Genomic DNA, 24,913 nt, shown 5'->3' on the forward strand with positions numbered 1-24,913 from the left:
ATTCTTCTTTTTTAATTCCCTCTTTTGCCTATTGTCTCAATCTGTGGACAGCTGCTCTCTACAGATGCAAATTCCCCTAACTTGAGACACTTTAGCCACCAAAAGAACACAACCCTATTAATAGGCTTCCCGCTCGTAAAAGAGATGTGGCTCATGTGCATGTGGATCAGGTTTTTTGGGGCGACTTTGATACGTGTGTAATACGATATCAGTTCAATTGCGATGCATCGTCAGAGGGCCCCTTCTATGGAAATCTGCATGAAATCACTGTCTGGGCAAGGTCGTAAATCATCAATGGCATTGTTTGTTATTGCAGTACAGTTTTATGGAGGGTGGGCACTTTGGTGGGACGTCACAGAGAGGAATGACCAAATCAAGATTTAAGAGGGAAGAGATGCTTTATTTTTATTCTGTAAATGTAGATGCGCAGGAGAAACCACCAATAATAAGCATAAAACTCAACCATCCAGCAGCCACAAACATTAAATCTACGACGATAAATCTCAGCAAAAATCAAAGCTATGACAGAGAAATTGAGAGTAAGGTAAAAGAGACGAGTTGAGCAGAAAGAATCTGGCTCCCCTCTGTTCTGCTAAAACAGCCAGAGCGGCTGGCTGGCTGGCGCGCATCGACACCCACTCTTTTCAAAGAAATGTCTGGTCTGGTCCTGTCTGGCTATTTCTTCCAGATCTCCAAGCATCAGGAAAACTTATCAGAGGGAGAAGACATTTAGTCTGCGACAGAGCAGTGCTTCTCTCCAAGAAGGAGAAGCAAGCCAGGATCTCAGACACTTTCACCTGTTCAGAATTTGGAAATGCACATTTAAAAATCATTGTGATTCTGATGAGAGGATCCAGAGTTTGCTCGGCTCAGTCTTGCAGATGTCCAACACTCTTCCTTCATATGTTAACATAATTCCTCTGGATATTAGACAGTTTGTGCGGCTGTAATAAAATTCCATGCATTCTTAATCATTTGTAGTGGTTCAGGAGGCCGGAGGTATGAAGCACAAGTCTTACATATCAAGACTTGTGCTACATACTGAACCCTTTAAGCAATGACCACCTCATTAAAACCTACATCGCATGCATATGCATTTTCTTTTCATATTGTTTAAACAGTACTTTAACCAACTCAGCTCTCTTTGGATTTGAGTGGTTTGGCCATTTTGCACACAAGACTCCAGACATAAACAGTGATTTTCTTGCCTGGGTTTTAATATATTAGGGATATTAGGCAGAGTATTTCCCAGCTTCTTCTAGGCCTTATGAAAAATACAGTTAGCAGATGTGGGACTTTAATAAAGTTGCTTATCCAGTGGATCAAAGCTGTATTTCGAGTAGTTGATGTATATTTGAGCATTTTGAGCATAGGGCAAGTGCGCTCAAACAACAGACGTTCTAATTCAGATTTCTTGAAGTGTTCAGAGGTACAAAACAAGTGAGGAGAAAATCCTTTTCATTAAAATGAAAAAAAGGTAAAGACAAAAAGGCACCTAATTCCTGGTGCAATTGTTTGTGCATGAGAGTAAGCTGCTCTAATTGCTCTAAACATTTTCTAGAGCAACTTTTTTGTCTTGTGATTGTGCCAAATTAAAAAACAAAAAATTACCTTGATAACTTCATTACTTATTTTGGTTTTTAATTTTTAATGTTTCACAAAGTTAACAAATGTTTGTCCTAAAAATATTTGATCATATATTTGAGTGTAAATTTCAATGGCCCAATTAAAAAAGAAAAGAACAGAAAGGAGGAAAAGAAACATTAATTGTAAATTAATTTTTCTAAAACTGTTAAAAAGTCCGTCAGAAACCTACGAAAAAATTTTTTTACAATAAAAACAGAACAGGTGTCGAATACTTATTATTATGAGTAATAATCATTTTGAAGGTGGTGAAGGTTTGCTGAGGTGATACGTAAACATTAGCTTGTTTTATTTTGATTTGGCTTGTTGATAGTCTGGATCATAAAACATTTAATGGTGGTTCCAATGAGTTGTGTGGACGACACTTCGTTACTTGCATTATTTATAAATTAAGCACTATTAAAAGCCGATATTGTTGGCCTTACTTGTTACAGTAGCATGATCCATTGCACGCAGGTTTGTCACACGAAGCAGCCAGTGAAGACTCAGCTGAACATGTCTTAAAAATAAGGGGGGGTCTAGATTGACTTGCTATTTGGTCCACATCCAGGTTTGAGTGCAGACTTTATAAATTGATGGTGTATGGGATGATTGCTTGCTGCTAAGCATTACTGGATTAAGTTCTGGGCCCTCCGATTTAGTCTGAAGTCCAGCATGATATCAGTGAACCTTTTTAATCTTGTAACCACATTAATTCACATTTGAAAAATGAGAGAAAAAACCCCCCTCTATTTTAGAACATGCTAAAAATACGCTTTTGCATACCAAAGAAATCAGACGACATGCAACAGCTCACAAATCAATTTTATTAATTTAAACACAATCAAATAATAATGTCAAAAACATCTGTACACATATTTTTGCAGACACAACAATCTTTTGCGTTTTCACGATGAGGCCCATGAAGTGTAAATTATTTCCAGTTTGCATTTATGATTGCAACATAATAAAAAAAAAGCGTGCTGTATGAATCTATAAAACATTTTCTCTATTTACCTACCTTTACCTTGATCTAGCAGCAGTATGTGTGTGTCTGTGTGCTCGTGTAGGCGTGTGTGTGGAGGTTGTTTCAACACAAAGGGGGGCTCTGTTCGAGCAGAGAGGGATCTGAAGTTAAATGCGAAGGCCAAGAGTGAACATGTGCAAAGGAGGGAAAAATTAGAAACACAACAAGTCGGTTTCTATTTAAGAAATTCACAGTTGATAGCACATGTCCTGTAAGTTCCCCAATCCCTTAAAGTTAGTGGCTTTTCTTTCACTGTTAATTATGATTACCCCGTCGAAGTCAATGTTGAAATAAAAACACTACATCATACAAAATTACGCTCACTGTACAAGAGTTCTTATAGTGCTTGTATAAAAGATAATAAAACCTATTCAAGCTTGCTTCTTTAAATATCAGATTTATCCGAAATGCAGTTAAAATGCCCCTCAGGAGGCAGGAAACTGCCTTTTGCTGCAATTCTTTAAACCTTCACCAGAGTTAATTTTGTCTTTTTAATATGTTGAGATCAGGGTTGCAAGCTGGTGAAATGCCATGAGGACACAAGTGGAAAGCTTCCTCTCTGAGTGACTAAAATAAACCCTTTTCCCCTTCAAATATGGAACATATAGTAGAAGAGACAAGGATGAGACACAACTCAGAATCAAAAGAAAGCTCCTTGACACTTTGATATCAACTATTTTGGTCTTGACGAACAATTGATCACACAATCCCAATATCTACACCGTTTTAACAAAATTCAACTTGAATACGTCCAACACTTTCAGGTGTCCTCCACAAGCTTGTGGGCAATTTAATTCCTTTATAGTTTTACTTCAATTAAAAAGCAAAGCCACCTTTCAAGAACATGTACCTAAATGATTATAGGAAGGAATAGTCCAGTGATTACAAACTTACACACAGAAAAAAAGGATTTCCTCTGTACACGATTGTCTTAGCGTTGTAAATAAGTTTTTTGTTAATTTTCTTAAATTATTAGAAAACCCCCTTTTATTTTTATTTTTTGATTCTTCCATACATGTCTTCCTCTCACCGTTTCTTTGTAAAAGGCACAAGTCTTATCGAGGTACCTTCTCAGTGGCGCGGGGGCCACTTGCAAAGTCTGTTCATAAATAAGAAGCACAGGACTCCCACGCTGAGGCTGACAGAAATCACCCCAAGTCTGTCGGTCCGCTTACAGAGAGAGGAGACGTAAAAGGTGGTGAATCGAAAGAACAACTGGTAAAGAGCAAAGTATGTGGAGAAAACGGCGGAAAGCTTGGCCGGCAGCTGAAGCTGAGTTCTGCAGCGCGGAAGGCGAGGCCATCAGTAGCTCTGCTCTCCTCTAAGGTGTGAAACCTGACGGAGCCCCGGCACAAACGGGAAGGTGTGTAGGGGCCGTAAAACACTTTGGCAGCTTCAGAGAGCAGCCGATTCACAGTAACCAGGGTGAGCAGCTGCTGCACCATAAATTCACCTCTCTCTCCCGTTCTTTGTGTCGCAGAGAAGAGAAATGAAAAGTTTCAGGGTTAAGACAATGCGTGACTTTATGTCAGCACATTAACCGCGTGCTTCTTTTTTTTCCCACTCGCCTCTTCTTTTCTTTTTCATTCATTGTAGCGAAAGACAGACGGGCAGCCGGGCAGCACATGAGGAAGAGCTGGGGTTTGTGTGTGAGAGTATTGTGGGGGTGCTTTTCCTATTTTCTGAGCTCTGGAAGCCACAGCAAAGCAAAGGATAGGGGCTAGAGGGCAAAGGTGAAAGGTCGCTCTATGTCCTGATGTGCAGAGAGGGGTTTACTGTGGTGTTGGTGTAGTGCTACAAGTACTCCAGGTCGAGAGCGTGGTGAAGGGCCATGAGGTCCGAATGACTGGAGATCCTCCAGAAGGGCATGTTGTGCTGTGAGACAAATAGAAGCATCATGTTAGGACTGCATCGAAACATTCTGTCATGATGCATGACTCACTAATGAATAGAAAATCATCAGCTATTAGCATTGAAGAGCTATGGGAAATGTTTAATACTAGACATAAATGTCCAAAATCAATGCTTTGAAAAGCTGGGATTGAGCTTTTCAATCTTGAAAAGTATTTATAGCCTTTGATTTTTGTTTTCTTTACATTTGGTCACATTACAAGAACAACAATTGGATGTAATTTATTGAGATTTTATGTGGTTGACTGACAAAGTAGTGCATAGTTGTGAAGGAATACATCTATAGACACACATTTTTGCTTTATCTTCACAAAGACTCAGATTGGGGAGAGGGGGATGGTGAACATAGTGCCTAACTTGTTGCACTTTGAGGATTTATCAGCATTTTTTTTGCACGGCATGAAGCTGCCACCAACATGCCGTGGTGTCTTCAGTGTGGTATGCAGTGATAGTTTCCTAACATGGATGGTAGCTAGCTTCAATGGGACTTCCTCTTGCCACTCTTTCATCAAAACCAGGTACGGGGAGTGTGTGAGTAATGATTGTTGTATCAACAGAATCCGACTCCAGAAATGTGAATTGTTGCACCTCCCTAAGTGTTCTTGTTTACTTCTTTAATGTTAAGTTTGCAGTTGTGTCATACTCCTTGCCCTTTAAGATGTCAGACTGGACAGTGCTTTATGAGATATTACATTTGAGATTTTTTTTGTAAAATTTTTTGAAAATGTGCCCTTTCCCTGAGACCTCACAGTTAAGCAGTACTTTGTGTTGTTGTATCACATAAAACCCCAAATTAAACACCTTAAAAGGTGAAGTTGTAACATGACAAAACATAAAAAAGACTTCCAGGGGTGTGAATACTTTTGAAAACAGCGAGCAATACTGATGTATAATTATAAACCATGAAAGTATTTATTGTAGATTTCATTTTTTTATTTAAGGCTGTCCATTAAATAAACCAGGACCATATTGTCAACTTCCCAGAAAAACAGTTGTAACTCTAAGACACATCATACCTCAAAATTACTTTTTCTGCAGCATCAGTGAATTGTTTTATAGCCCCGATCTAAGCCAGCAGCTTTTTTCAGGCATAACAGAAGTGAACTCCCCATGGTGTCTTTTCACTGAGCTTCCTGCTTGCCAGTGTGTTTTTAGGACAGTGCAAATGAGCTGTTGTTCCCGAGCAAAGGACGGAGGAGAAACCCGAGTCGCAGAGAATGAAAGGAGCTTGTCAGGTAGAGTCCTCAGCTCTTCAGTGTGTGGAGCCCATTACCCTCCCCTTATTAAAGGTATGGCCTCTCCCAGGCGTATGTTCCGCTTAGGAGAGCCTGCACTGACCCTTAAAAAGCTCTTTGCTTTTTGTTTTGTAAATTGTCTTTGCTTTTAAGTTTAAAAGCTGGAGATGTTATCTCAGCCTTTTCTCCCAGGCGATGGTAATAACTGAAGACAGAATTGTTTCGGGGATTTTTTTGTTGTTGTTTAAAAGGTGAAGGAATGAAGACTTTGAGACTTTTGCTTTTGTAGTTCCACGCGGTGTCACGTCTGATATGCGCCTCCTGACGGGTGAAATTGTCGTGTTATTCCACGTCCTCTCTGATGTTGACACAGAAACCTTTTACTCTGTGCCGTCTCATGGGACTCGCACCACTCATATGGGAAAAATAACACCTTATCCTTCCATCAATGTCACACTCCAACAACTCAAGACTGAGCAAAAGTATTTGCATCTATTTCAACAATCGTTTCTCAAGATTGGATTCCCAGAGTGTGTTCACTTTTCATAATATAGAGCTATTGCTTTACACTTTAACTCACAGTAAAACGTTGTTTACTCTTCTCTAATCACTGTCCATCTACCCCTGTGCTTCTGCTAAGGGTTTCCTGACACACAGGTGAAGGGACAAGGAGCTGGAGACGTTTCAAAGAAAATGTGAGTCTTCAGCCTGACAAAGAGCTCCATGGTAACTGTCAGGAAGACATGCTTCAAAGCCGCTAATAAATTTCATAATAAGTACGTCTGCAGCAAACAGCCTTTTGATTTGCATCTACACTTGACAGAAATGCTGAATACACAACAGAAGGAGCAGAAGCCAGCTGGCAACATTTAAAAACGGCAAGTCGGACTCGTCTGAAGAAAAAAAAAAAAAGTTGTTTCCGCGAACGGCTTTGAGCCCAATCCATCTCGTGCTAACAGGCCTGTCATTGCAGTAAATATTCTAATTTCATCAACAATGATTTAAGTCTTCTTTATGTGCGCTCTATTTACGATGCACCTTCAACATGCCTGAAAGGGCTTGTCTAGCATTACACATGCAGCTTTCACACTGCTCCGAGCAGCGAGCAGGAATATATAATTATGCCATCTCCCTCCTCCCCGGCTCTGTAAACCTGAGATGGAGGAGGAAGAGCGCTGATTACAGCCTACCAACTTTCCTTCTTGTACTTGGACGCCTAATAAGAGGATAAACGGATGAGATTGTGAGGGAGAACTGGAGTGCTAATTACTTTCTTTGGAGTGGTATGGCAGGTATGTTTTGTGTGTTCTCTGAGTGCCTATAAGAAGCTTCTGGCATTATGGAATGGAAAGTTGAAGGAATAAGCTGTTTTGTGCCTCTCACCTTTTTTGAGCCTTGCTCTTCTTCCACTCCGTCTCCGATAACAATGTAAACAACTTTCCTCCCGAATCTTTGAATTACTCTCTCAAAGCAGCTTTCCTTCCCTGCGAAGAAAGTCAGGATGTTAGTGGAGCGTTGCATAGATGCAAGCACAAACCCACTCCCGCAATGGCCACCAAGTCCCAAGTTGATTCAAAGGCACGGTGTGACAAGAGCCCCTTTAAAAACACCACACTCACAAAACAAGGAAGAGTGTAAACATTGAGCTCAGGAAATAGGTGTGATAAGATCAGCCCTAAAATCTTAAAAGCATTATGGTTGCCTCATTGCTACAAGAATTTGGGACAAATGATTAAACCACTCTTGAGTTTGGTCCTGAAAGAGGTGAGCACAGCTAGACGTGGGCAAAATGCTCACATAAAAAGAAAATATAAGACATGATAAAACCGCTTTAATTTTAAAAAGAAAGGCAACACTTATTACTATTGAAGCAGAAAGTCAAACACATTTATTTTTATATTTATCATAGCAGATTAGGAGTTTTCAAGTCCTTATTGCACAGAATAATGTTTTTTTTGCCAATGTGATTTATATAAGGCAACACAAGTTTAACAAACATTTATGTGGTGGACTTTTGTCTGCCAGCACATTGAAAGACATGCAAACCGAAAATGTATTTTTTTAACCTGGCTTTTACTTTAAGTTTGGTAAATCTAACAGTAACAGCCAGGCTAAGCTTTCATTTTTTATGTTGATCAAATCTCATGAACACATTTTTTATTCTACTCCATTTGTAATTAAAAATGCTTTACATGACTTTATTCGTATATTTTTTCAGTTTATTATTTTAGATCTCAAAATAAATCAAAGTTTGTGCGTATGCTTTATTATTAGTATGCATTTGTCTTATGGTTAATAACGATTTTCTATGTCAGAGATTTTAAGTGTTTTATGTTGTTTTTCTCCTTATTGTTTATTCCTTAGTTACCCTTTTTAGAGCACTACATTCTAGTTAGTAATACTTGTTATTTTATTAAATAGATTAGAATTTTGTTTTTTTGTTGATCAATATTTGCTAGATTTTTTTTTCCTTTGTCTGAGTAAAGCACTTTTTGCTACATTTGAAACATGAATAAAATTTGATTGATTGATAAATTGAAGCTATTTATTCCTTGCCAACTGCAGTATGAAAATAATCTTAACTTCAATGTGATGGGTGGCGCTCAACCCATGACAGCCTGTTTTTTCTCACGCAGAAAAAAACAGCTTAGTTTTTCCTTCTTGTGAGCAAAATGTGTAATAGCCCCCAAATCTGCTCCAATATTCCATAAAAAGGATGCTGGCTATTTTACCTCCTTTGCGTGGTTGGTACACGATGTACCAACCATTCGTCAATTAATTCCCACCAGGGGTGTCATAGCTGGTTTGCCAACCAACGGTGTAAAGTAATTTGCTAGATTCTGCATATTTTCTACTATAAGGAAATGTGTTTATATGACTCAATTAAAAGTTTAATTATTTTTGGTTTAATCTGGGGTCAAATACTGAACCAAATGGTGATTAAAAGTACAAAAAAAACAACAAAGAGCGCTACATAAGGTTTTTACATTATAACTTAATTCTAATTATATGTAAGGTTTCAGCATCTTGATGACCATTTAGCTCTCATTTATTACCTACAATAAGAAAAATAACTATTTACATGAGTGCATAACTACATGAGCATACAGTAGTTTGTTGGTGTGCTCAAAATGGAAAGGACACATTTAAACTGTATGCCTAAAATCAGGATATGAAATTGCAAAAGCATGAATTGATCCAGAGACATTGGAAAACCTCCCAACAGGGGAGTTTGATGTTTATTTTGTATATGAAACAGTGAAACAGGGCAAAAGTGGAAGGAAAATTGGAGGAATAAGAGGAGGAGGAGCAGGAGAGGGGCTTCTGTTTCTCTAGAATGACATAAACGCGCAGAAGTGGTTTCATATGCAGAGGCGAGGACCAGAGGCCCAGCACAGGTCCTGCTCCAAGAAAATAATCCCAGGTTGATTAGGACTATTCCCTCACTGAAGAACATCAACCCTCTCCGGTGACAAAAATCCACGCCTTCCACCCCATCCCCCCAGCCGCAGTCCTGTCACTGAGCGTCTCTTGGAAGCTTACACTCACAATGCTAAAACAATAAGCATGTCCCAAAGCAAAAGGCTCAAAATAGTGAAGCAGATAAAGGAAAGCATACTTTACCTATTTTTGTTGCGCTATAAATATTCTCTATGGGGAAGACGACTCCCAAGCCGTAGAGCAAGACCTTTGCCAGGGCTGGGATGAGCTGCGTGGTGGTCACAAGAATATTCACACAGTTTGACCTGAGGAGGAGAGTGGAGCGGTGACATCATTTCAAATCACTTTGAGAGAGGAGAAAAGAAAACACAATGTGCTGCATAAAAGACAAAGCAATGTATCAAGTCCCCAAAACATGTCTTACATTGAAGGATTGGCTCGTTTTTCAGCTCAGATCTTTTAGCACACTTATTTGTCAAAATTAGAATAGGCAGGCTGTCCAAAAAAAAAAAAAAAAGATCCACAGCAGAGTTTCTTTTCTTTTTTAAATTGCCTCAGACACACTTGGCTTATTTACACCATATACAGGCTTATAGATGTGTGTTGTGGATCTGGGTACTATTTTGTTCTCTGGAGTCCTACCTTGAGTGGATTAATGTTAGTGCTTTTAGTGCCAGTGTTAACCAGGAGTCCGTCAAGGCTTCAATTTCTGCTCGCAATTGCAACCAGGCTTCCCTTTTGGCAGGGCCCAGCAGACCTGAAACACAGGGTAACAATGTTTGGGTTGGACCAGCCATCCGAATACCACTGAAATTTTCAAAATTTGACCCCCCCAAACATACGCAGGCACTCACATAAACGCCCACACAAAGAGGGCACACAAGCACCCACACGCATATGTGCAGACTCATTTTTGCCCAGCAGAACTGTGAATGCAGCACTGCTTGTTGGGGATTACCTCCAACGTTATTTTTGTAGGTGGTGTAGATTTCTTTTACTCGTCTGTAGCGGAAGGCCAGTTTTCTCATCCAGTCCACGCCTCCCCGAACGCCTGTGGCCAGACACAGGTTGGCACTCGTAGCTGCTGCGTGGAAACCATCAGCGCTGAAGTTATACGTACTAAAATAAAAACCAAGATGAGATGTGTTAGCTCTAGCTACTCCACTGTTTTTGACAAATCATCAGATATTATGAACCTTAGATCCTGGCCATTATCATCCGAAGACACATCATCAATATGTACCTGGTCACATTCCTGAAACACACAAAGCGTTCATCTTAGATTATAAGACTATCAAGACATTTTTGATTTTGTTTTTTTCGGAAACAGTTTTGTTTTCTTGTGAAAATACTTGATAGAGATTTTTTTTTTATCTGGAAAGTGTGCTTTGGCTTTAAAAGTCTTTCCTTCAGCTAAAAAAGCTTTATACTTTTTCAAACCACTCTTTGCATTTCTTTGCTGAATCCTCAAAGTGGCCCCAATCAAATTTCAAGTGTCAAAGTCTTCCTTTTTTAACTGATTGGCTGGTATTGAGGTCACTAGGTGCACCTTAACTCTTGATTGCCAGCGGTTTACATAATCCACACTTTAATGTGGCTTCCCCAGAAAGTTGTGGCAGGAGTTTTTTTATTTAATTTTTTACTTTTTGTCTGCTCAGTAGAAATATGCTTGAGAGGAAAACAGGAAACATTTTCTGGCAATGTTAAGAACTTGTGAAACATGCCTGAGCAGAAAGTAGCTTCAGAGTACTCGCAAGTTATTAAAGTAGAGTGAGATGCTAGCATGGTAGTTAAGCTAACAGCTGTTAGAAAGCAAGACCGGCACTTTCTAGCATTTTTAACCAACTCATTTAAGACTGCAAGTAACCATTTGCAGTTTCCTGTTTGACATTTTTACGTACAAAAATGAGAAATTTTCCACAGAAGGTATTGTACAGCAATTTGCCAATTTGTCCTCCTGGGCTGCTTTGTACTTATTGTTACAACCAAAGACTTAAGGTAACTTTCTAAAATTTTGAACTCAAGGTATTAAATATTATAAAGTAAGATATAATTAAGATATATAAAATTAAGGATTTAAAACCTTTAAGGGTTACTGACCTCTATAGTTTAATAAAATATCATGAGAAATAAACTGAACTTAACTGCAATGTCAAGTACAGGAGAATGAAATGGTTTGTTAATAGATACAAATACTGATTTCATTCAGTAAACTTCAAATAAAAAACAATAAAATAAAAAGAGACTTCACAAAGTTGTTCTGCCTTCAGTATGTCAATACTAGTAAAGACTGGTGCATTTACAAATAACCTGTAACAATATGCAAAGAACAATATGTAAATTTTGTTGAGAAAATCTATGTTATGCATTTTTAATTTCTTTCAAAATTATATCAGCATTATTCTGAAAGGAGTAATTCTTCGAGAGAGGTTTTAAAACAAAGAACTTTCATATGAACATCTGTTGTAAACCGCAGACAAACACAGAGATTTATATACAAAATGTTTTAAAAGAAGATTCATAGTTAATCTGGTTTAGGGGTTTTGGGGTTTTAAAACTGATTAACTTAACGCTAATAGACTGCCTGAATGTGTCTCTGTCTGTGCATTTTCTAAAGTCTTGCATACTGGAGTTCTCCTTTGCGGTTGCCTGGCTTGTCTTGGAAAGGTAGAGGGATCCTACAGCTCTGCACTGATTCCACCGTTACACAGTAACACAATCCAGACTTTCTGGTAAATGTAACCTACTAGAAAAATTGAACCTGATGCTAACCGCCAATGAAATTATGACCTCTGATTGCTGCTGCGCCACACACCAACACTGCCCCGGGGCTAGTGAGCCAGCCAGCCGGCCGGCCAGGATGCAGCAAGCAGAAGAAAAAACCTATTAGTTTTCCATTTATAGGAGTGCTTTAGTGCCTATCCCCTACTTCCACTCTCTCAATACCATCATCATGTTTGAAATGCGAAGTTATCCTGCCTTGAAATTCAGTTCAACACACTGCATGTTTTGCAGAAGTAGTGCAGGATAGCTGAACTATTTATTTTTACTAAATGTTAATTTAAAAAACTCATGTTAATAGAACAGGAGGTTGAGCAATGTGTTTATTAATTGTGAAGGATGGAAATTTGTGAAATATTATGATTTAAATTTGTTTCTGGCAGCTGGCAAATGCTGTATTAACAGATAGAGTACTAGATATTACAACGATGCAGGTTATTTTCCAATTTATCTAAAAATCTGCAGCCTTTTAAAAGGTAAAGTAACTGCCAAACATGTCAGTTTCACCTGTTTAACATTATGTGAGAAATAATCATTTCTCATGGAAATTGATACTTGAGGAAAAGAATTTCCCTGGTTTAAAGTATGAAAAATCCATTAAAATTTTTTGAGCTTTTTAATTAAGTTTTATCCGGTTGTTAAGACACCCAAACACAAAAAGAACTTCCTTGTTTTAGGTCAGTCTAAGCGAGGCCAAATGCTGACGTTATTGCATTCCTCTCTAATGCTCGAGCAGGGTAAGGGTAAGGGCTTTGGACCGTAAACCTTTTTTATTTTACTGGTTCCCCTCTGAACAAATTTTTCATCTCCCTGGATTTGTGGAGAGAGGGAGGGAATAGCGACGTGAGGAGAAACTCAAACCAGCTGTTCTTTAACAGAATTAAAATCTTGACCCCCAACCCCAGCTCTAATGCAGCCATTCTCTCGCCAAGTCTCTCCCAGCAAGCCCTAAGATCCAAAGAGGAAAAGACTTTGACCCTGTGACCCCTAGCCCCTCCTCTCGGAGGCTCCGGCACCCCGATAAGGGGGGAGCAAGGGTTGAGAGGAAGAAACAGAGGAGCGCAATGGGTAAAATGCTAGGAGTCCATGGTGACCTCACATGGAGCCAGCACACAGAAGATGGACTGCCAACTAACACTGGCGGGGGCTCATTGCTCTGTTGTTCTAACATGTTTCCACTCGCTTGTAGATTGTTAATAGTTGAGGAAAGTTGTGGTTGGTCCCATCTTGAGCATCTTGAGCAAAAGCTAACCTTGATGTTGTTGTTCGCAATTCCTCGATTGTGAAGGCAAACCATTTTGTTTAGAAAAAGAAAAACAACTCGTTGAGCTAAGCCTCCAATAGAGGATGCCTCAAACTACCCCCCATTCTGGTGCAAGCGACTGGAATGCTTCTATTATCAAGCAATTATCTGCCATGAATCAGACACAATCTTCCAACAATCAGCTCCCACCACGTCTTTCACTACGTTGGAACAGAGCCATTCACTTCCACTCATTTGGCACTGGATCCAAAATTACACGCTGTCTCCTTGTACCCTGTTGACAATAGCTGCCCATGTTTGTTCTCCCCATGTAATTTGTTTCTTTCAGAGTGTGACAGCCAGCATGGATCAAAACAGATATTTGAGAACAATGTTTTTCTGTGTGTTAATTATAGACCCATTTAAGTTCCTACAGCCAAAAGAATCCCAAACACATACATATGGCTCAGTAATTAGGCCAAACACAGCCGCCATAACTGCAGCCTGATTATGAATGACTTTTTATGGACTCAAAGCTAATAAACATAGCAAACCTCAACAAATGTAAAGCATTTAAGACTCAAAAGGCCAAGAACAATATAATAGCCTGAACCTACAACTTGAGTGTCTCCTTTCCCTACTACATTGTTTTTGTATGTTTATTGTATCTGAACTATGAAACAATGCCCAATTAAATGATGGACATGGTTTTGGGACCTCCAACAAAGAATTTTGTCTGTTTGTGTGCACATGGGAAAAATTGGGGAAACTTGCTGGAAGAATGAGCAAGACTGCAGGAATTACTATTCCCAGCTGGTGCTGGTATAAACCTCTGCACCAGCTCCCTGTGAGGACTGGAAAAGCTAATAGAGAAGGTGGCTGCGGGGAATGTTGTACAGTAACCCTTACACGTACTCATTAGGAGCCACTTCTGACGCCCTCGTAAACACCACAGAGCCATGAATGGAGCTGTAAGAAGCGGATGCAATTGAAAGAAATACTGTTAGGTGGTGAATTTTACTGTTCAGACTATCATTTGGAATTTGACAAATTAACACCTGGTAGAGAACCTGCAGGTATAATTAATGTTGTAAATTGTGGAGAGAACAAAGTCAGAGTTCCTTTTGTAGCAAAGTGTCTGATGCAGATAAAGTTATTGGAAGAAATGCACAGGTGAGAATTTTGTGGTCAGTTTTCATTCAGGTTTTATAAAGCTTTGTTCAACACTGATAATGATTTTAACCTATTTTTATTTCTCATCAGCAACATAAGACGACTTAAGAACCATAGGGCAAACCCTCATTCTACTGACTCTTGTTTTTATTATCATCATACAATGTCCCCAAAGCTTCTATGAACTTAAGTATTTAAATGATCAAATATATACACTGAGTGGGGATATCAAGGCCAACTAGCGGTATGTTCACACAGCAGGAAAATGCAACCCAAAGCCATTTTTTAGGGGTAGGGATCCATATATGACTTTTTCACTGTAGACCCAATTCGGATTTTTTCACCCAAAAAGAATATAGGATTTGTGCCACTTTGATATGTGGTACTAAACAGGATACATATCTGGTAGTTTTTAAGGCGTCTCAGATTTTAAGTCATTGATGTGAGACATGCATCATAATTCTGCACCGGAAAACACCAGACATGTTAAATCCGTATTTAAACAATGGCTGAAAATTTAAATGATGAAATTATGAAAAGTCTGTCAGAGATGCACATCACATCCCATGGTGCACCATTCCTGGTTATGACTACTCATCCAAACAGACTTCTCTACAGAAATTGCAGTGCATGCTCCCCAAAAGCCCATCACTTTTTTATCACCTTCTTTCATCAAGATGTTGAGCTTCCTTCATTTCAAGATCTTGTGACAATACTGTCAACTCTTTAAAATCAGTTCACTGACAATCGGATCCTTTATTTCTTCTGTAAACAGTGTGCTGCTTTGTGACGTCTATGTTCTTCTGCGGATGCGAGACACTTTGGAGTCGTAAACTGTTCACAGAGAAGGCTGATTGTGGTCACATTATATAATATGTCTGACCATGTGCATAAAAAAAGCTTAATTTACACTACAAATATCTTACCAGTACTGTATCCAGGCAGTCCTTTGCGATTGCAATAGCGCAGTGAATTTGTGGGAGTAACAATATATATTTCCTGGAATAAAAGAGCTTTTCTTAACAATTAGAAAAGGGTTATAAACATTTCAAAATTGAGAATGTTCTGTGACAGACAGGCTTTTTTTTATTTTAAATCTCACTCTGGTTGCCTGAATAAACCTTAGAAATGTGTGTCCTCTGACTTTAGTAATCTCTCACTGATACTGAAAATAGATAGCAGAAAATGTTCCTCTCTCAGTAACAGCATCCACACCAAAAAATGTTGACAATACTTTTGCTTATGTACATTATGTGCGATCAAAATATATGTTTATATAATAGTGGCACGTTAGGGGGCAATCTTCTTTAATTTCTTAGAAGGTTTAGAGCATTGCTCTTCTATTGAATTCCCTTTTTTGCTCCTCACCAAGCTCTACAATTATCACTAACTAACACCAGATGTTCTTACTGTACCAAATAGTGAAGACCCTCTAACAGAAGCCATTGCTACTGGTCTATCCAAACACTGAGCAGCTTTGTTCCTTACGTAAGCAACATTATTTTCTTTTATCTATGTTCATTTGACTTTCAAGCAGCTCAAGAAAAAAAGAAAAAGCCAAAACGCCAACAAAAAATCCCATAAGAACTCAGGATGTTCACTGTCTTCCTTTTTCTATCTCTGTCTTTCCACTGGAGTGCTGAAAGCCTTTCACTGAGGAGGAGGCTATCAGAGCCCTCTTTGTTCTCTCAGCATCTGTCATTAAGCAATCAGCAATGACGGCCCGAGTCTTCCTGTAGCTCTCGAAAGAGCTCAGAGTGGTGACTGGAACAGTCATAGGCATGGAGAAGAAAGACAGGGCAACTCTGCCAAAATACATACAAGGAAGGCCATGTTCATTTTCTTTGAGAGTTGTTTTAACTTCTTGAAGGCGTACTTCACTCAATGACATACAATGGTGTCAGCTTTTTAGAAATAGCGCCCTCTCTTCCTCTGTTATGTCTATCAGGTGAGCTGCAACTTTGTCAGAGTTGGGGTGGGGAGCAGCAGCCATCATGGCAAAAGGTATTGTGACCCTCCAGGCTAATGCCATGTGAACATGGCTCATCAATTGTTCACAGGTTCTCAATACTGCCACTCTACTGGCAAGAGGCTGTCATCCAGCCCCCTCCCGCCTCTTCTGCCCCTTGTCTATGACCCCCAGCAACTTCCTTGTCCGTTCCCACCACAGGGAACCCTGTCCAGAGGTGGGTGGAGGAGGGTTGTGATTATCTGGGGGTCAAACACAGGATGTGGGTAACAAAGGGAGAGTTCTTCAAACCCTCTTCATTCCAGTCCGCAATCTTTGCTTGAACAGTCATGGAATTCAAACAGCAGTGCCAAACAAAGCACAGGTACAGAGATGTCTATGCTGGTTTTACAGGAGGGGGGGAGAGAAATCCCACAGCTGGGCATGGGGATACAGGGAGGAAAACTGTATTTTAACAAAGTGGGTCTTTGAAGCCCTGTTTCTGAGAAGTTGGGAAAAGAACAAGACCCCACGCCTCACAGGTAGGCAGTAAATTAGTTACATCTGATAGATGAGCTGCTGCTCATTATTTCCTAATTTTGGCATTTTACATCCAAACCACACCTCAAGGCAAGCAGCACTAAGTGCTATATCAAATCTCAGTCACATCAGCATTTTCTCCTCACAACAGTGAAACAGTTTTTTTCCTGCCAAGTAGAACAAATCTGTGAAAGTTAATGCTCATTTTTCCCATCAAACCCATGTTGAACAGGTGTTCTGTCTCCCTTTTTTAGAAAATATTAAAATATAATTTGTCATCAGACAGTAATGCAATATTTTCCACACACCCTCAGCACTGATTGGCGTGTGGCTGCGAATTGGTGCTACAGAGTGGATTTGAAGTGGAACGCTGCAATGTGATGACTGACAGGGTGGCTTTAAAACCTCCACCTTCTGTCTGTAGTCTTTCCAGAACACATCAGGGGTGCAACCTTGAGACTTGACGGAGGAGTATGACAGAATTCCTGCATCAGTGGCCAGGCAAATACTCAAATGAGTGTTTGGAGTATACCTGAAAACACATAGCTTCTTGCAAAGATGTTTGTAACCCCTCAACCTCTTCACATCTTGTCAAATCACAACCAATATTTGGAGACCGACCAAAAACAAAGAACTGCTTGGTTGTAAAGTGAAAGAAAAAGGAGACACTGTTTTTAAATGTTTTTTTTTTTTTGTAAGAAAATTGGAAAAGCTTATGTTCTGTTTTTGGATTCAGAGCAACGCTGGAAGACGAAACGTCCATGCTATGTTCCAGACTCCTATCTGGTGCAAATCTTAATGATTTGAAAAAGGTATTGGTCTTCATTTTAAAATAAAAATAAATAAGGCTGTACCGTTTTAAGTGCTTATAGGTAGCTAATCAGTAGAGCAACTTATTATCCAAATTCAAAGAAAAGCATCAGGTTCCACCTTAGGAGGAGAGAAAATCACAGAAAAATAAACCATATGGGAGAACATAATTAAAGCTACCACTCTTATGGCATGGCAAGCACAGGATCTGACTCTTGGCAGTGGGATGTTAAACTAACAGAACGGCTCCAACCTAAGAGGCTCAGGAGGACCATTTCAGCCACGAGGCAAAGGTAACCGTGCATTTCACTGCATCCCTCATTAACAGTCAGCCTCTGGGTGAGAGTGACAGAGGAGGTTTCAGCCCTGCAAATGCAGACTGGGAGCTATAAATGGGAGTCAGCATACAGTGTTATAGGACTGCTACACAGATATGTGTGCGTTTGTGTGGGTGGGTTCACTAGCATGTGTAAAGTAAGTACATGTCTGCATATGTGACTTTGCAGCACCACATGTTTTCAGGGCATGTGCTGCAACTGTTGCACATAGAACATTCTATTTAAAATGTTCCCACCTTTAAAGACCTCTTACCCTTTCCCCCTCTCTCTGAGTGTTTTGCCCCCATGGCCTTTTTTTTCCAGACAGGGAGGGTTGTTTTCTCGGCAGCCCTCGTACCCCACTGAGAGGGGATCACAGGGGGCTCGGTAAGCTAGAACGAGGCCCCCGGTTCCCACATACTGTTCGGCACTGGAGTCCTGGCTGCAGCAACACACCTATAGTAAACCCTCCACCCTCCAATGACCTGAGCAATGGCAGAGCTGTCAGTCTTCCCAGCAAACTCAATCTCAGTGGGCTTCATTATAAACATCACTTCAGACCATCAGTTAACTCCACTGTGTCACAGATTTTCCAGTTTAGGTGATTTTAATAGATTTCACAATGTGGACAATAAATCCTCTTAAGAATCCCCTCAAATAAATCAGTTACACATACATAGAGGCAATTACAGTGTTGTGCAAAAGTATTCATGCTGTTTTTGTTCACATAACTGTAGCTGTCAGTGAATCCCGGACCTGAGCTGTTGATCTCTCTTTGTGACAGCATCATTCCTGGGCTAATTTTTTAAAACCACTTCTGATATCTTTGGGCTTGGTCTTCATGATGCTTTCCTTACAAATGTCTGAGGCCTCCAGAAAATGTATTTATAGCGGAATTAAACTATATGCAGGTGGACTCTATTTTCTATTTAGGTGATTTCTGAGAGTGACTATATTTTATTTAATGGTATTAGAGTAAATGGGATTGAATTCATATTAACGTCACACCTTTCAGGTTTTTATAAAAACAAACAAAAAAATTAAAACCAAGTATAATTTTCCCTCCACTTCAAAGTTATATGGTACTATCTGTTGTTCTGTCACATAACATGGTGAAATCTGTGGTTGTAACATAACAAAATAAAAAAGATAAAGTAGAACAAATAATTTTATAAGACACTGTAACTACATTGTTCATATTAAGTTAGCATTATTATGATTTTGTAAAAAAATATGTTTGATAGATGCTTTGTCAAAGCAATTTGCTCATCTGTGATGCAAACCTTGATGATGTAAAAATAGTACAGACGGAATCACATCAATGAGGATCATATTGCCTTGAATTACTTTTCTCATGGCTTCACTGAGAGCATTTCTGATGCTAACCCCCCCCAAAAAACAATGTTGATCATATAATACTACACCCGTCCTTTAAAGGGCTGAGCGGTAAACGGTTTGTGCCAGACAATCAATAAGAGATCTGCAGGGGAATGTGCAGAATTTTTAGGAGTCTTTATTAGGAGTCTTTTGGTGAAGCTGTAGTATTTCTAAGACTCACCTAAAGAAAAAAAAAAAAAAGGCAACCTAAAAAAAGTGTGCCGATCCAGAAAAAGTTTGAAGAAAATACAGGGAGAGAGAAAGAGAGACATAAAGGTGAAACTGATCCCTGTTGACCCCTTCGGCATGCCCTCTTTCTTTTTATGACTTTCCCCCGAATCATCACTCATCAGCTCTATCAACACGGGCTGGCCTCCACCCACACACATCCACACTTGAACACACGTAGAACATTAGCTAATATTGTGCCTTTGTGGTCTCTGCAGACTGGGGACATTTTTATGCTTTAAGGTAACGGTTAAAAAAAAGTCTCCAGAAAAATTGAAAGCTATAATTTATCTTTAAAAAATATTGCAAAATTCAAACTGTGTGCAAAATTTAAGAACCTTATCTGATGTCTTTGTACAAAGGCCGGCAGTGTTAAAACTTGGATGCACCATTCAAACACTATTTGGCCACTAACTCTGCACCTGTGTTCCTGCACAGCCTCTGGGGTCTCCCTTTATGGCTTAGACTAAATTAGATGGACCAAATGCATTTCTGCACATGCTTAAATACATAACTGCTGTTGGCTCCGGTATTTATAGTGGGACTCTATTTAGCTCTGTTTGAGATGGTAGACTGTAAATCAGGAGAGAGGAAACACAACTGGTAAGGCATTGCTGAGAACTGGTAATTAACACTCAGATAGGCTGGGCTCAGTTTAGGAGAGAGGATGAATATGCCTTTGAGAGAATGTCACCCCGTCTCTGGTATGATTATTAATGACAATCAGTGCAGCGTCTGTAGAGTTTGGTCATCCTGGAACGCGTTCCTTGAACTGACCACATCATTTTCAGTCATCACAGTTTAAAGTGGAAAAAACGCTGAATCTTTAAAGTGTCAAAACAAAATCTAACAGTTTTGTTCCTGAGAAAGAGCAGAAGAAATACACATGCAGGGTTTTCAAATAATTTTTAAGTAGTCTGAGCTGCCAATTCATCTATGAGCACATGAAAAGAAATCAAAACACGGGACAGATGTTGAGCAAAACCACATTTAAGAGTTGTCACAAACTGCCATTTTTTTTTTCTCAAATGATTGGGGCACATCTATTAAATAAAGTGCAGCTAGATGGATTCTACACAGCCAGAGCATAAGGAAATATTTAACCAGCCAATTGGAGCCAATTAACTTTGATCACAATGACTGCATTTGGAATCTCAGTCACTTGTCCATCTAAGGGAGTTTGCACATATTTTCCTGTCTCTTGACTCTCTGTTTGAGGAGTTTTCTTTTTCTTACTGCTGGAAATGCTTTGTGTAGCAAAGCCAAACATGGCGGTAAGCAATGAGACTTGGCAAACTGGCTACAGATCTCTTCGCACTTCATTATCAAGAAAAACATTTACTCTTTTGTGACGTGAGAATAAAACAGGACACTCTGGAAAAGAGAGGAGCCATTGTGATAAGACGGAAGAAATTTGGATAAAATTAAGAAAATTCTAAAGCAACAAAAGCAGAATCAATTACTGCTAAATTATGTATACAAAATGATAACGGACAGGGGCAGGGACAATGTTCGGATAAAATGTGTATCCGCATTTCAACAAATGCAACATATCATTTCTGTGATACTGGTATGTTGCCACATACCGTTTCTGTACACTCTGAGTATCTTAGTGTGGAAAATACCACGCTAGTCTGCCTGTCAATCATGGTCGACAACAACCTATCAGAGTCTTAATGTGTTGGAACTTTCTAGAGTGTGGCAGAACGTTTTTTTTTTTAAGTAGTGGCTTGCAGTAGTTCAATAGTTTAGGAATTGTATTATCAAAAATAAGTTATAAGTGTGATATTTGCTGATCATTTAGTTTCGTTGCATCAATAATTGTAAGTTGAGCTATAATAAAAGGACGCCACATCTTTGAACGGATGCCTGCAGTTTTTTCTAATACAAATCACCATGCCCTTTAGGTCACTGAGTCTCTAAGTTTTCTTTAGTATTTATATTAAAGAAATTTCAGATATCCAAAACACACAAAATTACAGAGCCTTGCAAAAGAATTCACTGCATTTTCTATACTTTTTACATTTCATCAACTCGAAACTACTCACTTTATTTTATTTTTCCTGGGATTTTATATGACAAACAAACATAAGATTACAATTCATTGTGAGGGAATAGGAATCAATACATGGTTTTCAAAAGAGGTGCACTGATAAACCAACCAGCCGATAAATATGCCCCAATTTTCTTACTTTTGGGAGACTGGTGATGGGCCGATACTTACATGTGAATCAATTCTTATCCAACAATCTTATCTACCTTGACAAAGATCTAAAAATCAGCTACTGTTCTCTTTTGCTCTGCGGTGAGAGCGGTTTAACTGACAGACCCACCCACCAGGTTATGACTCTCTATTTGGAGTAAACAATAGTCACTCCACTGTTACCAACTCAGCAACTTTCTTGCTATATTGAGCAACATTTCAGACGAAAAATCAGTATCAACCAAAATCGTAGTCAACAGGTGCACCCTTGGTTTCAAAAGTTTTAACTAATAACAATCTTATAAGTATGCTATGCGTATGAATCCAGGCCTTTAGTCAGTGCAACCTCTCTCCACTACAGCATGTAGCAGGTTTTCTTGCAGTGTGTCTCTCTTCCTATCAACACTGACTAGCTTCACTGTCCCTACTGAAAATAAGCATCACCACAGGATGATACTGATACCACAATGTGTTTAAGGAGCTGTGCTGTGTTAGTGGACTACCACACAGTATTTTGCATGTAGGCCAAACTGTTTAATACTATTCTTTTCTCACCAGAGCACATCCTTGCTATTTTGTATTTCCCTTATATGGTTTGTGGGAAACTGTAAAATGTTCTTCTTCTATAACTTTTTCTCAACACAGGCTCTCTTCTTGATACTCTTGACACTTTATTAATGTCTGATTTGAATAGTGCATCACTAATAATTATCCTGTACACATACTGTCACATTTGAGCTTTGAATTTCTGCAGCTCTTGCAGTTACCTCCTTCAGATTGCTCTCCTTGCCCAGATTGCCCAGTTTACGTGGAAAGTCACATCTTGGGAGGTTTGCAGTTTTGTATTTTTAAAGACTAGGATATTGTTTCACAACCTAAATCAGCTTTACAATTTTCCACAACTGTCCCTGACTTTTCTGCTGTGTTCTTTGGTCTTCATGATGCTTATTAAAAGATTTGAAAACCATTTATCATTTTCTCCCAACATAATTGTACACTACTTTGTTTTGGTCTACCACATACATTTCAATTGAAATACCTAGAAGTTTGGAAATACAAAGTGAAAAGGTTCAATGAATCTGAATACAATATACCTATCATGGGTCCTATCATGACCCATGTATTGATTTTCCCCCAGGGGACAATCTTACACAACATGAATCAGTGAGGCAAAGACCCCTGAGAGGGATGATGGTAGGGGATTGTGTGCTGTGATGGTGGAGTTTGTGGAGTAGAAAGCCAGTGACACCAAGCACACAGCATGACACACCGGCAGACAGGAGAGCAACAGAAACATTAGAGCCTGACAAATTGCACTGGCGGCCATTAGAGTGGGAACGAACTGGAGGCGGGGGCAGGGCTGGCAACCCAGGAGACTGACAGCACATGTGAAATTCACTGTATCCCTTAGGGACTGAGGTAATACTTCACTGCAACGGGGGATAGCTGAGAGAAAAGCTCTATGTAATACTGCAGTTGTTGCTTCCATTACTACAATTGGACTTATTCAGCTTCCTTCCAAATGTGATTATGCCTCTACACCCAGTAAAATCAACTCAATGTAAATGGAAGAGATTTGTACATTATCAAACAACAGGAGAGTAAAATAGGACCAGAGAAACTCACCTCTAAGTCGTTAAAGAATAAGTGTGTGTCTGCCAAGTTGAAGATCATTTCTTCCATCCTTAGTCCTAATGATACAGACGTTGGAGGGTCCTTAAACACACAAAAATATCTACATCAAACAAAGAATTATTAGGTTTGAAGTGTGTTCTGGTGCTTTGTTCAAAAAAGCAAATTAGGCAGATCTGGTAAATGCAGTAAGTTACGATTTTCACTCTGAGTCACTCAATTAACACACAATCCCTTTAAATTCCACTGCAGGCCTCTCCCATAAAAGAAGACTTGAAAGTTTCAGCCTCTTTTTTATGGCCCTCTCAAAAGGACCAGAATAGTCATCAGAAATGCCACAGACTTGAATGAAGGCCATAAAAGCATGTGTCTTCTCAGGAAGGTTGGTTGATTTAGAAGAGCCAAGGTCACAACCCAAAATCGTAAACAGCCTTGTTCTCCACATATTTGTGCTAATGCATGATTTGACTATATGTGTAGGTGATATAACTCTGTTTGCTTAGACATTTTACAAGTAGGAGGTTCCAAGTATGGCAGAGAAAATAAGCTGAATACAAAATACAAACTTCAAGAATTTTCATTTTAATTAATTACCGTAAAAATTATGACATGTTAGTAATCTGTTTATTGCTAAAATGGCAATATAATCCCACCACCTGTGAGGTAGGACCTTTTAAAGATTTACCTAAATAGTTATTGAAACTGTGACAATGTGAGCATCTTTATTTTTAAAAAGGTAATTTATTTTTTAAAGATTTACATCCGAGAAAAGAATGACTTCAGATATCTGCTTCTTATTCAAACCATGTTTTTGTCTTAACTCTAATCAGCAAATTGTTTTTAGTAAGTAAAGGATGAAGGAAGACAATAGCTGTCTTCCCAAGCAGCTGGATGAGATCTGCCTTTAAGTCAGGCCAGGCAGGACCAGAAGCAGGGATTACCGAGTTAAACCACCAAAAGACACACCTGAGCTCTCCGCTGATTAGCTGTCACACCCCACAATCCTTATGTTTTCACTAAAATGACAGAGTGCAAACCACACAAGTAGAGCTCAATCCTCCACTTCTCCAGGCTTTCTCCTTCCTCTCAGCCTCCCAGTTTGAATCAATCTTTCAGTAGGAATTCATCAAAAACAATTACCCCCCTCCTTACATCAACAAGCTACCTCCCTCTTCCCAACGTCTGCCACTGCTGGGAGATTTAGCATTACGGACGGGATCGGTGGGAAAAGGCGATCCTCTCTGGCGCAAGTGAATCCTTTCCAATTAAATCTAAACAATCAGTCAGTGAGGGAGTTAAGCATACAAGCAGGCCAGAAGGCCAAAGTGCTGCTGCTGTCAGTGCTGCAGGACCACCTGTCCTGAGATGTCACTGCCTCCAGGGGGGTGCCAATATCCACCCCCACTCCCTCCAAACCCCTTAGC

The 24,913-nt window shown here is 39.4% G+C and overlaps 1 protein-coding gene across 15 annotated transcripts in view; it reads right to left on the bottom strand.

The window, feature by feature from the left end:
• Positions 1–2,442: 2,442 nt before the first annotated feature.
• eya1 (EYA transcriptional coactivator and phosphatase 1) overlaps positions 2,443–24,913 on the bottom strand; it is a 78,624-nt gene continuing 56,153 nt past the window's right edge. For all 15 annotated transcript variants that reach the window (XM_023326853.1, XM_023326854.1, XM_014476251.2 and 12 more), the window contains 7 exons: positions 23,484–23,573; positions 10,434–10,492; positions 10,196–10,356; positions 9,880–9,994; positions 9,421–9,542; positions 7,180–7,280; positions 2,443–4,525 (listed from right to left, as the gene is read on the bottom strand). In XM_023326853.1, the coding sequence (XP_023182621.1) occupies positions 4,445–4,525; positions 7,180–7,280; positions 9,421–9,542; positions 9,880–9,994; positions 10,196–10,356; positions 10,434–10,492; positions 23,484–23,573 (729 nt within the window). In that variant the 3' untranslated portion in view covers positions 2,443–4,444. The remainder of the gene's footprint in view (positions 4,526–7,179; positions 7,281–9,420; positions 9,543–9,879; positions 9,995–10,195; positions 10,357–10,433; positions 10,493–23,483; positions 23,574–24,913) is intronic.

Source organism: Xiphophorus maculatus, chromosome 21 (assembly GCF_002775205.1).
Source record: "Xiphophorus maculatus strain JP 163 A chromosome 21, X_maculatus-5.0-male, whole genome shotgun sequence".
Classification (NCBI taxonomy): Eukaryota; Metazoa; Chordata; class Actinopteri; order Cyprinodontiformes; family Poeciliidae; genus Xiphophorus; species Xiphophorus maculatus.